Raw genomic sequence first — 16,317 nt, forward strand, 5'->3', positions numbered from 1 at the left:
CAGGATTTCACTCAGAAAAATTCATCAGGACTGGGAAGGCTTCTCCTTCCGACACACAGGTGCTGACATTCACTTCCTTAAGGAACTGGGCCAGCTGTGACTTGGGAATAATCTGAGACTCTGTCAGGCCTGTGTACACACTATGAAAACACTTCTTCATTCGTCAGCTTTTAGTACACTTGACCTACCAAAATGACAGCTATTTAAAACCTGTAGAGTTCTCCAGACATTTATTTTAAAGCGTAATGTAAAAAACTGTATAAAGAAGTAGATTTTATGATGGATTTGTGAATAAAATACTCAAGATTGTTAGCACTGAATAAATACCTTTTTAATAGTTATATACACAAATATACAACTATGTGAACTTTAATTGGCCGCTCTCTTCTTTTTTCTTTTCTTCACTGGCTTTTTACTTGGTGCTTTTACTTGTGTTGCACTGATGGTCTGTGTTCTGTGAACAAAGTAAATTAATGTTTCAAAAGTATTAGTACTATGAGCTGATTCCACAAATGGTTTTTACCAACCTTACTTCCTACACTGCCCCCTACTTTGGTGATCCAAACTTTACTTTTGCCAGTAGGTTGGATATTTACCAACTATGACAAAAGAATACTGTAACCTTGAAAGGCACCCATGCAGATGTATAGAGAAACCATAGAACATCTGGATAGCTAATGAAAAAGGTGTCTGTTTAGAGGGTAAGATGACAATAAACCAGACAGCAAGCCTCTAAAGAGTCTTGAGTACACATTTGAAATAAATCAGAAATTTGTTACCTTATTTTCTTTGGATTCTTATCTGGTTCTAAAATGATCATTTCTTCTTCTTCACTGTCTGAGAGCACTATAGGGGCATCTTTAAGAAAATGTTAGAGGAATTAGATTTCAGATAGAAGAGGCCCAGTTGGCATTTTGGCTGGAGGCTTACAGATCTGTTTGGTTCTTCCCTTCCCTGAGTTTATTTCGTTGGAGCGCTGAAAAACCATGTGTGCTGCTTTCACAGAAAAGTTAGGGGGTAAATTATCTATTTTATAGATACAGTCCATCTTTTATAGAACTAATCTGGAAACAATCAATATGCCAAATGAATTCCTTGTGCTTTCTAAAAGATTTTTGCCAAACTCCTCCAGAAACTGTGTCAATTTAAATTCAAAAAAACAGTATATGAAGAATCCATTTCCTACAAATCCACTTCCAATTCACATAACAATTTTCCATTTCTTCCTTTGTTCGTATGTGTGTGCTAAGTTGTGTCAATTGTGACCCTATGGACTTGTAGGCTCCTCTGCCCCTGGGATTCTCTAAGCAAGAAAACTGGAGTGGGTTGCCACGTCCTCCTCCAGTGGATCTTCCCCACCCAGGGATCAAACCCACGTCTCTTAGGTCTCCTGCATTGGCAGGCGGGCCACCTATATATATAAAGGCATATATAGTTTAAAAAAATAAAATAAAAAGTATCAAGCTGAGTAAGGATCCCAATCAATGGGTAATTTTTTTTTGGGGGGGGGGGGGGGCTTCCAAAATACCCAGTAGGTTCTCAGTAATATTTACAGGCAATAATCTTCCTCAAAGGCAGGCAGGTATGTGCAACTATTTTCTCAGCCAGATTAATAACTGTCCTTTAGGTCTCTACCAACCTACTTTATGTCTACATAAATAATTCATGATAGAATTTGATTTTCCTTAAAATATCCACAGGTGAGAACCATTTCTATAGTTCTGTTGCTTTCAGGATGCCAGGAACATCTACGACTACCACTGTTCATGCACATTTAGAATGTTGTGGGTTCTCATACAGCTCTATTATGGTAGCCCCATGTGGCTACTTAACTATATCAATTAAAATTCAGTATTTGGTTACACAAGCCACATTTCACTGCTCAACAGCACTGGCCTAGGGGCTACTATGCTGGACAGTGTAGACAACATTTCTAACACTGCAGAAAATTGTATGGACAGCACTATTCTAATACATGTTATGATACTTCCTTTTTATATTTGAGGCTTCCCAGCTGACTCAGTGGTAAAGAATCCACCTGCCAATGCAGGAGATAGGGGTTTGATCCCTGGGATGGGAAGACTGCCTGGAAAAGGAAATGGCAACCCATTCCAGTATTCTTGCCTGGGAAATCCCACAGACAGAGCCTGGTGGGCTACAGTTAATGGGGTCGTTAAAAGTCAGAAGCAACTTGGCGACTGAGCATGCACTAGAAACTATACAAAGAAAAAACAGCGTGCACGAACAAGGTTTAAGAAACTTATCCTTTTACAACTGGCCTAGATATATAATCAAAATAAAAAAAACACTTTTATGCCACTCTCCTCACATATCAAAGAATACCACCATTCTACAAAGAAAAGTATATTCTTAGAAAAGAACTGGGAGTTAACATTGCAGTTAGCCTCAACAGTTGAAATTTAAATTAACATTTAGTCCCTGTAAATAAGTAACTGCTAATATAAAAATAAGATTCCTAAGATATATACATACACACACACATTACATATAGCCATAAAGTGTCACGTACCTTGGCTTCCAATATTAGAGACTTCTACTCCTGTGTCCATTTTCATACCATCAAGAATGATAGCTTCATCACTGCCACCTTCATCCTCGTCTTCCTTCTCAGAGTCTTCAAGATGACCCCAGGAGTTTTCTATTCCCTCTCCAATTTGGGCAGTCCCAGGAGTCCACAGCACAGGTTTAGAAACACTTAGCAAGTTAAGAAAACTGAATAACAAATATACTGCTATTTGATGCAGTGCTGAAAACAATTGGAATGAAAGTTCTCTTCTGTTAAGTCTGAAGTTCACCTCAAATTCTTAGAAAAATTATTAAAGGCTATACTACGGATGGCTGAAGAATGAAGAAAAAAATGTGTAACTCAGGTTAAGATTTTATGGACACAATGGGTGACAAATATCAAGACACACACACTGGCTTGGAACATTTCAGCTGTAGTAATAAATTTGGTAAATGAATCAACTTTAAAAACAATGTAATGATGTATATATAGTGTTTGACTATGTCACTGAGATTCAAGAATTTTTCCAAAAGGAAAATAAAACACTGAAAGTTGTTAGAATATAAAATTTTCTGATTTCTGAGGATAGCTGAAGAGAAGGTAGATGTTACACCATCAATTTACCTCATCACTATCTTGTCTTGTAAATGTTTTTTTCTAACAGTGTTTTCAGAAAAAAATTTCAGTATGCACGCACTTCACACAGCCCTAATCATGCCACAAGTATTATAAATCTTGTTTTTACTGAGAAAAAAAATCACCCAGTAAAGATACACTTCTGAAGGAGGTTCAGCTTCAGAAATGATTTCTTCTGCTTTCTCTTCCACATCGGAGGTATCAATAGGGGCCTTTTCCATTTTAAATGCTGTAATCCTTTGATTTGCCATAGATTCTGCAAAGCCAAACTTTCCACCTTCTTTCCTATGTGGATTTTTTTAGGGAGTGGGGAGGGAAAGGGAGAATGAGATGGAAGAGAAGACAGGAAGGAAAAAAAAGTTAACTATTTTATCCTTTTGATAGATGAGACATTGGATGAGAAATTATTTGACTAACTTAATCTCACCCATTTATTTGGCCTATCAAGTGAGATAATAGAAAGCTACTATAATTAACCATTTCTTAAACCACGTGCCAAGCATGTGCTATGTGCTTGAAGTATATTATTCTCCAAACCTCAAACCAGCCCCACCAGGTAGGCAGTAACCTCCCAGACCACAGCAGACACTGAAGTGCCAAGACACAGCTATCGCTTAATGTCACAGAGTAAGAAGAGATGGGCATCAACCCCAGCTTGTGTTCTGTTAGTGTAAGTTACCAGATTCTTTTTCCTAACAAAATGTTATTTCTTTTAAAAAAGAAAAGCATTGTGTGGCTTTTCAGTACAGATTATGCTTAAATGGAATGCAATACAATAAACAGTTTGATCAACTTTCAAAAACATTAAGTACTATATTCAACTGAGACTATTAGAGAAGGAAAGATTTGAGTGTAAAAATTGTATGGTTATGCTTGTGCAAGAAAAGTTAACAGAAAAATTTATAACAAGACCATTCAATTCTAAAAAAAATTAAACTTACCTAACTTTCTGGTCGTTCTCCAAAGCTTTTTGTATTAGCTCTGTAATTTCCACTACTTTCACACCAGCTATTTTACTACATCTCAAAACCTATTTATAAAAGTGAATGCTATTATTTAAAGACAACAAATCAAAGAGTTTTCTTTAGCAAAACTAAAACATAAGATTAGTTTTTCTACCTTTGCAATTTAAGCCTTTTTTTTCAAATTAGAAAATAATATAAAAACACAAATTAAGGCAAGATGTAAGAGACTTTTAATTAAGGGAACTGACTGGAAAACTTTTTTATGACAATGTAAGATACCACTAAAAAGGCCACATGTACACTCACTTCCTTTCTGTGAGTGATCCCTATCTCTGCTCAAGACAGAGCTGCAAAGTGTCCCCTCAGCAGCTTTCATAAAGCAGACTCCCAGGCCTCAGGGACCAGTGGTTCAGAATCTCTGGAAATAACATTTACTATATATTTAATTTATGCTACACAGTCCAAAGTATCCATATTGATCCTTACATTCTAACAAGAAGGTGCTGACATTAAGACTACTTCCTATTTTACAGATAAAGAGACTGAAGCTCAAAAAGATGAAATAATCTGCCAAAGGTCAGTTAGTGTAAGGCAGAGCTGGAATTCCAACCAAGTAGCCTTTGTGCTCCTAACCAGCTGCACCATGTGCTACGCAGCAATCTATTTTCTAAAAGCCCCCACATGAACCTTATATGCAGCTGGATTTGAGAATTTCTGCCCACTGTACCCAAATCTCAAAAGTAAAATTTATACCTAAATCTACTTTACTACACTTTAAAAAAAATAGGGATATAAATCCCTTTCCTCACTGGGAAGAAGAGTATCTATGTAGAGGGGTTAGACTGTGGAGCGCAACACACCAGGGAGGAAGGCAGGAAGGACCCCTTGTAGCAATAAGGACAACAGAGCGTAAGGATAGTCATGAAACCAGAGTCTAACAGAGCCTAGGATCAATCACGGAAAATACCTGTTGGATTTTACACAAAAATCAAGAAAAAGCTTCTAAAAATGAGACCTATTCTTAATGGAACATCAATCAAAATACTGACTTGATCTTTTAGCAGCATTATCCCACCACTGGACTGGATGGTACAAATCTCTCGATGCTTATTCATGGCAATCACCAGCAAGCCATCCATTACACGTTCTTCTCGTTCACTGGGATCCACCAATAAATATGTTCTGAAATGAATGTTCAATGTACCTGAACAAACATGATACTGAGTGCTTGTCAATTTTTTTAAATTGGATAATTATTTACTGTGTTGGTTTCTACCATTTATCAACCATGTATCAGCCATAGGTATGCCTATGTCCCCTCCCTCCCACCTCCCAGCCCATCCCACCCCTCTAGATTGTCAGAGCACCAGATTTGAGCTCCCTGCGTCATACACAAGTGTCCACTGGCTGTCTAATTTTACGTATGGTTAAGTATATGTTTCAAAGCCACTCTCAATTTGTTCCCTCCCTCCTTCCCTGTGTCAAGTCTGTTGTCTGTGTCTGCATCTCCATTACTGCCCTGCAGATAGGTTCATCAGTACCATCCTTCTAGATTCCATATGTATGTGTTAATATATATTTGTCTTTCTCTTTCTGACTTAGTTCACCCTGTGTAATAGGCTCTAGGTTCATCCACCTCATTAGAATTGAGTTAAATGTTTTTCCTTTTTATGACTGAGTAACATTCCATTGTGTATATGTACCACAGCCTCTTTATCCATTCATCTGTCAATAATCATCCAGGTTGCTTCCATGTCCCGGCTATTGGAAATAGTGCTGTGATGACACTGGAGTACATAATGTCTTTCTCAATTATAGTTTTCTCAGGGTATACTTATATATATAAATATATATATATATGCCCAGTAATGCGATTGCTGGGTTATGTGGTGGTTTTATTCCTCATTTTTTAAGGAAATTCCATACTACAGTAGTTGTATCAATTTGCATTCCCACCACCAGTGCAAAAGGGTTCCCTCTTCTCCATACCTTTTCCAGCATTTATTGTCTTTAGATTTTTTCATGATGGCCATTCTGACTGGTGTGAGGTGATACCTCACTGTAGTTTTGATTTGCATTTCTCTGGTAATGAGCAATGTTGAGCATCTTTCCATGGGTTTATACACTATGTGTATAGTAATGAGCAATGCTGAACATCTTTTTTTATGTGTTTATACACCATGTGTATGTCTTCTCTGGAGAAACATCTGTTCAGATTTTCTGCCAACGTTTTGATTGGGTTGTTTGTTTTTCTGGTATTGAGCTGAATGCTGCTGCTGCTGCTAAGCTGCTACAGTCGTGTCCGATTTTGCGCAACCCCATAGACGGCAGCCCACCAGGCTCCTGCGCCCCTGGGATTCTCCAGGCAAGAACACTGGAGTGGGTTGTCATTTCCTTGTCCAATGCATGAAAGTGAAAAGTGAAAGTGAAGTTGCTCAGTTGTGTCCAACTCTTGGCAACCCCATGGACTGCAGCCCACCAGGCTCCTCCGTCCATGGGATTTTCCAGGCAAGAGTACTGGAGTGGGGTGCCATTGCCTTCTCCATTGAGCTGAATGAGCTGCTTGTATATTCTGGAAATTAATCATTTGTCAGGTTTGCTACTATTTCTCCCATTCTGTGTCAGTTTTAAGATAATGGATATTTTAAAAAGATTTGTTATTGTTCAGCCAAGTCATGTCTGACATGAGCTGTAGCCCACCCAGCTCCTCTGTTCATGGGATTTCCCAGGCAAGAATACTGGAGTGGGTTGCCATTTCCTACTCCAGGGGAATCTTCTCAACCCAGGGACTGAACCCACATCTCCTGCACTGCAGGCACCTTCTTTACCACTGATCCACTCCGCCTGCCAATGCAGGAGGCATGGGTTCAATCCCTGGTCAGGAAGAATCAGGAAGATCCCCTGGAGAAGGAAATGGCAACTCACTTCAGTATTTGTGCCTGAAAAATCCCATGGACAGAGAAGTATCAATCTAATCACACCATTTTTAAAAGCCAGCACTATAATAACGTCAAGAGAGTGTATGCAGGTCTGAGCCTATGAATTCGAGTCACTTCACTGTGAAGAGACAACAGAATTATTAAAACATTAATTTGGTTAATTTTAAAGCTTCCCTAATATTCTGTACTTTGAAATTCTTTCAGATTCTGCTTATTGCTCATTAAAAAAATGCAAAATATCTCAGGAATAATTTTTAAGATACTGATCACATATTAAAATAATATTTTAGATATACTAAGTAAAATAAACTATATAAAAATTAATTTTACCTGTTTCTTTTTACTTTTAATGTGGCTACTAAACCTACATATATGGCTTATGTAGTAACTCTACTGGACAGTGCTATTTCCCTTTAATAAAATTCAGTGACTGAAAGATGAAAGCTTTTCTCCAATTCTCAGTTATAAAATTGCTAAAATATTTATACCTTTGTTTCTAAAGAGACTTAAGGCTCAAGTTTTCATTTAAAGGCACCTAAACACCATTTAAAGGACCTAAGATTTCAGGTTTTCTGTTGTAGGAGGAATTAGCAGTGAGTTGTGAAGAAACTGCTGGAGAGCTAAAGGAACCTAGATTTTTACTCATCTGTGAACCATTCCCCCTTGTGACCTGCTCTTATCCTATAACTATTCCATCTATTATGCTCCTCAAATATACTCCGAAGTCTTCTTCCATTAATCCACAGTAAGTCTCACCCACGCTCCAAATAGAACCTAATATCTGTATCTAGGAAAGATACACTAACATGTTGTGGTAAACTCATAAATTTCTAAGTAATCCATGAAAAGAAAAACGTCAAGTCTCTTCGTTAGAGGAGAGTTTATCACTTCTGTTGAGGAAACTCTCAGTACTGAGCGTTTGTCAACTAATGCTCTTAAAAAGAAAGAGAAGAATTATAAAGTACTTTAATATTAAAGGAAGGATTTGTTCATTTGCCTATGGCATATTTGAATGGAACAAAAAATTTCTAGCTTCATTAATAATTTTGGCCATGATAAGGATGAGACTTACCCTTGCTGGAAGAAGGCGAAACTGACACAAATGGGCATGTGATGGATGCTCAATGGTACAGGATCACGTTCTTCAAGCGTATACTGTTTGAAAATAAGTTTCAATAATTACAGTCCCTAAGTTATAAACATACAAAAAAATCATCTTGTACATCAAATATTAAGGTAAAAGATGAAATCCCTTTAATCCTGAGTACCTAAATAACTTCTTTTGCAATTACCTGTTTGACTTTGCCATTCACCTTTCTTATAACTTTATGTATTTGTCAAAAAGGTTTATTGAGGTATAATTTACATACCATAAAGTCCACTAATTGTTAGTAAATAATCCACTTTCTAATAAATATATCAGTTCAGTTCAATTCAGTTGCTCAGTTGTGTCCGACTCTTTGACCCCATGGACTGCAGCACGCCAGGCCTCCCTGTCCATCACCAACTCGCAGAGTTTACCCAAACTCATGTCCATTGAGTCAGTGATGCCATCCAACCATCTCATCCTCTGTCGTCCCCTTCTCCTCCCACTTTCAATCTTTCCCAGCATCAGAGTCTTTTCCAATCAGTCAGTTCTATGCATCAGGTAGCCAAAGTATTGAAGCTTCAACTTCAACATCATAGTTGTGTAATTATCACCAAAATCCAGTTTTTTTTCAAACATTCTCATTACTCACCTCAAATCCCTTTAGCATGTCTGAAGTTGATCACCCTCACTCCCAGGTCAAAGCAACCACTGATTTACTTTGTCTCTAGGAATCTGCCTTTTCTGGGCATTTCATGTAAGTGGAATCAATTTTCCATCTCCTGCATCTGCCTCCTTTCAACTGAGCCTGTTTCATCCACCTTGAAGTATACATGATATCAGCAGCTTGGTCCTTTTTGCTGTGAAATAATATTCCACTGTGTAGATATACCACACTTTGCTTTTCCATTCACTAGTTGGTGAACATTTGGACAGTTTCCAGTTTTTGCCTATAGCAAACAGTGTTGCTATGAACAGTCACATAGAAGTCTTTGAGTGAATGTATACTTTCATTCTCTTTGAGTACACTCTTAGGGATAGAATTGGTGGGCTGTATTAAGTTTACACTTAACTTTTTAAGAAACTGCCAAACTCTTCCAACATGGCTGTACCACTTTACCACCATCAATATCTGTTGAGTATCTTTTTTAATGAATAATTAATTTACTTAGTTTGGGCTGTGCTGGGTCTTTGTTGCTGCATGGGCTTTTCAGGGGTTACTCTCTGGTTGTGTGGGGTTGTCGCTGTGGTGGCTTCTCATGTTGCAGAGCACAGGCTCTAGGCGAGCAAGCATCAGTAGCTGCAGCGTGTGGGCTCAGCAGCTGCAGCTTATTGGCCCCAGAGCGCTGGCTCAGTGTCTGTGGCTCGGGGGCTGAGGTGCTCTGTGGCCTGTGAGATATTCTTGGATCAGGGATCGAACCTGTGTCTCCTGCACTGGCAGGCAGATTCTTCACCACCCAGCCACCAGGGAAGTCATTTTTTAATAAGTGTCTTTTTTGCCTACTAATCATACTGTACCTTCTTACTTCCTTATACCAACTCCCTTCTCTAAAGCAACATCTCCATTGTTAACAAAACTTTGTCTACATCTCTGTCTTTCAAGAGTCTGCTCCAACTTAATTCCTAAAAATAGCATCATAAATGACAGCTTAGAGAATCCGGGCATCTGATGTTTCCTTTTGCAAATTCAAAAAATCAAACTATCACCACAGTGCACTTTCACTGTCCTAGCACATAATTTATATAAATTGAAATTGAGATACTCTGTACACACAAAAAAGGACAATGGAAACAGTCTAAGTCCACGATTTTTGAAATGTGATCCTTATACCACCACCATCAGTATCACCTGGGAACACTGTTAGAAGTACAAAGTCATACATCCTATCCCCATCCTACTCTGAGGGTGGACACTAGCAATATGTTTTAACAATCGTTCCAGGAGCTTCTGATGGCTTTTGCCACAGAATAAGAAAAAGCATCTCCCTGTGAAAATACTGATAACTGTATATTTCTCACACACACCCTAAGCATAAGCCAGCCACTTTATCTAATGCTCAATCCAGTCTAGTTCTATTCTAGAACATCAAGACAGCCTGTACTTCCATCGACAAAACTTCTGTATAGGAGATTTAAGAGATTTCAAGGGCAATTATGAGCACATGTAGTTTTTGCCTTGTGAACAAATTTTAGAACATATCTAATTGCCATTTACAACAAAACTTCATTAAAAACAAGTTGTCCTGCACATCAATCATTCTTAAGAAGGAGCCTGGCTCACATCACGGGAGCTTACCAATGTTACTTCATCTCCTTGGACAGAGACATCAGGCCTTCGGAAGTGACATAAGGCTACAATTGCAGCAATGCTGGCAGCATCGATAATATTTCCATCATGATTTAATAAATGTAGGTCCACACGTATTTGCCAAACCTAAATGTGAATTTAAAACAAAAATAAATCCTAAATGGTCACAAGCACAGATTATTTATAAAGAAAGATAACACTGTGTGCAAATTTTTCTCTTGCTGTTAAAACATGCCTTTATTCCTTCCAATGTACCAGTAAAAACATATTTAGAAAAGTATTAATCCAGACCAACACCTGAAATACCAATAGTTCACCTTTCTATGAGTCATTTGACAACAGTAAAATATATACTCCAACTGAACAGAACCACCCTTATGTTTAGTACTAAGATTTCCCTAACTCCCAAGACTAATGTATTTTTATTGTCTCCTAACTTAAAAAACTCAAACACTTAGGTTCCTGGACAATATTTATGATAACCTTACAAGTACAGGAAGTATAATATTCAAGTATGTAATGTGGAAAGATTAAAGTGACTTCTCTGAAGCCAAAAAGATGGTTAAAATACCTTAATCAAGAATGAAGTTTTAATATTATTAAGCAGCACACTATGTTGACAGTAATATTTCCAATGTCAGACTACCAGTGACTCACTGTGAGGCCTGTGTGGGTCAATGAACGTATCCAAATCAAGGATTTAATCAGATCTTTAGTTCTTCATCCGTAAAAAAGGAGAATATTACCTGCTTCCATCAACTCACTTATAACATAAGAAACAGACATAAGAATACGTAAAAACCACAAGTTCTTTGAATAAAGAATTTGTATACAAATCTAAGCTGCTATTTTCACCAATGTTTTTTGTCCCTCCAAAGAGAGATTCTATAGAAAGTTCTATAGACAGCACTCCGTAACATCTGAAGTGAACCAGAAAACTGAATTAACTGAAGCTCTGACAATGAAAGTACAGGTAGAGAGATCCACAAATCAACAGCACTTATCCCAAGATTAAGAATTTTGGGTATATTGCCCACCTTTTCACCAGCAACAACACAGAGAGATTCAGTGTCTATACACTTCGAATTTCTTAGACATCTTTCCAAGAGGCGATTCAACTTCACCAAGAGATCTGACTGCCTGTGAAAACAGGAAAGGGCTAATGTCATGAAATGTAATACCAGGCATTAAAACAATAGATCATCCCTGTTAGGCTTTCCTCTGGTTAAAGCAGTTTTTTAAAAAAAGATTTAAATACCTGCCAGGTTCAAAAGCTGGGGCAGCCATCTGAGAGAGTTCAAGGTTAAAAAAAAGAATACCTTCTGTTGCCCTATTGAGTTTTGGAGAAACAAGTTCACAGGAAACCTGTCCAAGAACTCTGCAAAAATAAAGTGCAAATCTGTTAACTAAATATTCAGTATGATATATCCCTATGGTTGAAATTACACACAAAGTACAGTAGTAGAATACATACAGAAATAAAACATATATAGGCATACCCCGAAACATCTATTACAATATTTAGTATTCCACAGATTTTTAAGCGTCAATGACCATTACTCCTCTTTTCACAAATATTTAGTGATACAATCGGACATGCAGCCTTGAGACACCTTAAGTTTTCATATGGCAGAGTTCACCAACATTATCTGACCACTATCTCCACAACTTCCAAATGAACATTAAAAATCAAATTCTCATGTCACTCGGGAAAAGAAGGAAAGTAGGCCCTTCTCAATGACAACAAATGTAAGGAACAAATTCAGTGCAATCACTGCCGGCTGCATATATGATTCACAGAGATCAGAAACAACCATGTGTGGCTCGTGTTGACAGAAAATACATTCATGATTAAAAATGTAAAGTGTAGTTATAAAACTAAAGTCCTACACTAAAGAAAATATACTAATTTGGGGCAGCTAAACAAAATACTGTTCAGACTTCTTATCTGCTTTGTAAACTCAGCCAATAAAGTTCTTTTAAATTTCTCCCTATTGAGCTTATACCTAATTTGAATTGTTACCTTGTTTTCCCAAGCTCCACAATGCAGCACCCATAATCTGTTCCAAATGAAATCTTGATGTTCCTATAATCATAGGTTTGTCTGCCATCCAGCCGCTGTAAGCAGAACATTCATTCGTTTATTCCTAATACAAATATGTATTACTCTTTGCTAGGCAGGCCCCGGGCTAAGGACTTAGAGGTAAGTGTGATACTAACTACTCCACATAGGAGAATGGAAACTAAGTGCCCGGGTACTGACAGTCGCTGGCATGACCCGAGCCTTGAAAAGACCCCATCTGAGCCACATAAATACTGGGGGCTTGGGGAAGCACCGGCGGCTCCTCCTGGGGCTCCCCGGGCCTACGAGAGCCGGAAGGCTGCGAGCCGCCTGCAACCCAACCGCTGACGCAGCGCTAAATTCCCAGTTTACCTTCTTCTCTTCAATGGCGCGGAGTAGAAAGCGGCGCTCGCAGTTTGACAGTGGCGTCTCCTTCATGCTGTCGAATCAGGAGACCAACAAGTACTGGAATCCGCAGGGAAAACAGAACTCGAACCTCTTCACGCGCGCCCAGCTCGCACCGCGGCGCAGAGGATTGACGTCATCAAAGCGCGGTGGCTGAAGCTGGGAAAGCAGATGCTAGCGGGGCGTCGCTAGTGCGCAGGCTCAAAGCAAAGTTACGCCATCCTGACTGAACTCTTCCTGCTGACTGGAGAAGCAAGAGGCGGAATTCAGAGAAAACCGGAAAGATCTGTTTCTTTTAATACAAAGTAAGCAGAAAAGGACCCCGACAAAACCACCAATGATAGAAATTAATATCAGTAGAGCACTCTCACACTTCTACACTTCTATCTTCAGTTCTAGCGGAGTAGACTAGAAGGTATTGCTACTTTACAGATGAGGAGGTTGAGATGTGGCTACTAAAAAGCTGCAGAGGCAAAGTTTGCTGCACATTCATTGGAGAAACACTGGAATTGGAGAAACGCCGTTAAGTGAAGAGTAGGGGAAGGAAGAAAGTTGAAATGGTGAATTAGGGCATTACCGGCTGACCGTGTAACCTCGTAAGCCTTGAAAAGCTGACAAGAATTGAGAATATTCGCAGTTTGTAACTAATCGTGTTATACCGACCATTGACTGAAACAAAATTTTCTGTTTATTTCTTACAGTCTCCCCAGTTATTTTAAGGTATTAACCTCCTTTTATACAGGCGTAGAGGACTTTTAGTGTGTTCGCCTGCCAACCACTTGGCTTTTGGGGAGAGGCAGAATCAAGAAGTGCAGATCTTCCTCCACTTAGGGTAGAGTTATGTGCAGATAAAGCCATGTTAAGTCGAAAATACATTAATACACCTAACCTAAGAATGTCATGGCTTAGCCCAGCCTGCCTTAAAGTTTGCTCATAACACCTACATTAGCCTACAGTTGTGCAAAGTCATCCAACACAAAGACTACTTTTATAATAAAGTGTTAAATATTACGTGTAATTTACTGAATATTGTCCTGAATGTGAAAAGCAGAGTAGATGTATGGGTACGGAACGGTTGTATCAGTTGTTTGGTGGTGGTTTGGTCACTAAGTCGTGCCCAACTCTTGTGACCCCATGGACAGTAGCCAGCCAAACTCATCTGTCTGTGGGATTTCCCAGGCAAGAAAACTGGAGTGGATTGCCATTTCGTTTTCCAGGGGTTTTCCTGACCCAGGAATCAAACCCAGGTTTTCCTGCATTTTAGGTGGACTCCTGGATGACTAAGGGAGCTGTGGTTGCCACCAGTATTCGACATGACCATAGAGTATCGGACTACATATCCATTGCCTGGGAAAAAGATCAAAACTCTTAAGTATGGTTTCTACATATTGCTTTCAAGCCATGGAAAAACTGAAAGTGGAACCATTGTAGACCAGGACCATCTGTAGTTAAAAGCAGGAATTAATTCCACACTGAGCCCAGATTCTGATTCTGCCCTTTAATTGTTCTGTGACCTTCACCAATGTAGCCTATATATTTCACTTTTACTCATCTGCAAAATAGCAATGATAAACTTATTGATTATGAGAAAAACAGTTTAGCACATGTCAAATGCTTAGAACAGGGCCTGGCTTGGAACTGGGCACTAGTATTCACATATTATTGTTGTTTTATTTGCTTTAGTAATAGGCAATGTAACTCCTACACAGGCTCCATTCCACTTCTGTCTCCTCTCAAGTGTGTTTCCCTAACAGTGATAGTCTCAATTTATACCACTTGTAATAGGTGTACTCAATTAATTACTTGTATTACTTGTGAGAGCTTCTTGTGTCCTAAGAATAATTCAAGAGCTGGGATAAACAGGGTGGACAAGCTCCTGACCCTTAAAAAAATGTATATCCTCTTTGGAGGAGATAAACAATTAAAACATACACAAATAAAACAGTTTCACATACTAAATGTTATCTGAGGAGTCTGTTTTAATAGGGCTAGGTGCTGGAAGAGGTCACTATGTAGAGGTGACATCTGAGTTAAGTAAATCATTCATGATGAGAAAGATCAGCCAGAATATCATCTGCAGGAGAGAAAAAGTCTTTCAAAAAGAAGGACCTATGTGAACCAAGACTGAGGTAAGGAGGAGCTTGACATTGTTTGGAGACAGAAATTGTGAAGAAGGGAATTGAACAGATCTTATAGCCACACATTCAGATAGCTGACTGATTTTTTAAAAGGGGCAAGGCAATTGCAGGATATAGGTCATTTAAGTTCTTTAACAACACAGTTCATGTTTATAGTTTTGCAACAGAACTCCTAGCTACTAAATATATCATTTAAATCTTTGGGTATTTTAGTGGGCATTTGGTAATTTTTCTTGTCAGAAAGGATATAGGCCTTTACTGAAATAGTCTATCCTTTCCTGGAAAACAACTTGGTGGTAGAAAAAGAATGGACTTTGACTTCAAATAAACTTCAGATCAAATGAACTCTAGGTGAATTAAATAATCCTTCTGAGCTTCAGCTTCTGTGTCTTTAGGTTGGAAACAATTGCTTTGTGTTAAGTGATCTGAATGAAAGCCTCTGACATGTTTTTGACATAATAGCTATTCAAATTTTTAGTTTCCTTCCTTTTTTGATTTGGCAAGGCTTTGCATGAAACTGCCCCAATATGCCATGTCTGATTGCTATTCTGAGATTGCTGCTTGAATACTTTGCCTATGCTTACCTACCTTTCCCCTGTGCACCTTCCACTTTTATATCATTTCCATCATTCCTTCCTTCTTAACTATAACAGGATTGTAATTTTAGCACTTGAGCATTTGCCTTTTATTGGAGTCAATCCAAAGGTGTATAAGCCATTTCCACCCCCGTCCACATACCATAATAAAATATATTTACTTCATAACCTTGTTTTTAGTAAGAAATTTTTGAAATGCCCAAAGAATATATTTGTTTGCTTTCAGGAGGAAATTCCTTTGTAATTTGAGAAGAGATTCAGATAATGTTGTACATTCTGCTCCTTAAAAAGAATCAGTTTGAGTCAGTATTTTGACCTAGATGATCCATCTATATATAACCTGGTTTTCAACAAAATCTTTCAGTATAGATCTTCTCTCCTCTTTATTGGACATCTGTTGCTTTGTCTGATCAGCATTCTTCTGTTTCTTGGTAAAGTGCATTTTCCTGACCCTAGGTGATTCTGGTGTTATTGTTAATAGCAGGCATGGGTGTGATCAGGCCCTGCTAATTGTGGAACCCCATCCCCTCTCTCCTCATTGACTGTACACCCAGGCCGGGCCAAAAAAGTTCCTCCATCAGTCTTGAACATGTGAACTCTGAGAGAGAGTAGGTCTTTCCTTCTCTAGGATTATAAACACTAAGGTTCATGAAA

General features: G+C 38.5%; 1 protein-coding gene and 1 long non-coding RNA gene across 3 annotated transcripts; one reads left to right on the plus strand and one right to left on the minus strand.

The window, feature by feature from the left end:
- Positions 1-309: 309 nt before the first annotated feature.
- Positions 310-13,039, minus strand: EXOSC9 (exosome component 9). 2 transcript variants are annotated; one of them, XM_006040925.4, is made up of 12 exons: positions 12,897-13,039; positions 12,486-12,580; positions 11,721-11,840; positions 11,500-11,602; positions 10,451-10,588; positions 8,140-8,222; positions 5,178-5,310; positions 4,105-4,193; positions 3,302-3,448; positions 2,531-2,715; positions 780-858; positions 310-454 (listed from the first exon to the last, which is right to left on the minus strand). In XM_006040925.4, exons 1-12 carry the CDS (start codon positions 12,960-12,962, stop codon positions 370-372), a joined length of 1,323 nt encoding a protein of 440 aa, XP_006040987.1. In that variant the 5' UTR covers positions 12,963-13,039; the 3' UTR covers positions 310-369. The 2 variants fall into 2 exon arrangements, with proteins under 2 accessions (XP_006040987.1, XP_025146228.1); XM_025290443.3 differs by lacking the exon at positions 780-858.
- A 71-nt stretch (positions 13,040-13,110) lies between these two features.
- Positions 13,111-14,883, plus strand: LOC123334519. The gene is made up of 2 exons (XR_006552520.2): positions 13,111-13,234; positions 14,194-14,883. It is a non-coding gene; the product is annotated as an uncharacterized LOC123334519 (long non-coding RNA).
- The last annotated feature ends 1,434 nt before the right edge of the window (positions 14,884-16,317 follow it).

Source organism: Bubalus bubalis, chromosome 7, assembly GCF_019923935.1.
Source record: "Bubalus bubalis isolate 160015118507 breed Murrah chromosome 7, NDDB_SH_1, whole genome shotgun sequence".
Taxonomy (NCBI): Eukaryota; Metazoa; Chordata; class Mammalia; order Artiodactyla; family Bovidae; genus Bubalus; species Bubalus bubalis.

Excerpts from the sequence above, each read along its gene's own strand:
- EXOSC9 (XM_006040925.4), bottom strand. The coding sequence starts at position 12,962 with ATGAAGGAGACGCCACTGTCAAACTGCGAGCGCCGCTTTCTACTCCGC. Across the intron at positions 12,581-12,896 it reads GCGCCATTGAAGAGAAGAAG|CGGCTGGATGGCAGACAAAC; the intron begins GTAAACTGGGAA and ends TTCTGCTTACAG. Across the intron at positions 10,589-11,499 it reads GTGTTGTTGCTGGTGAAAAG|GTTTGGCAAATACGTGTGGA; the intron begins GTGGGCAATATA and ends ATTCACATTTAG.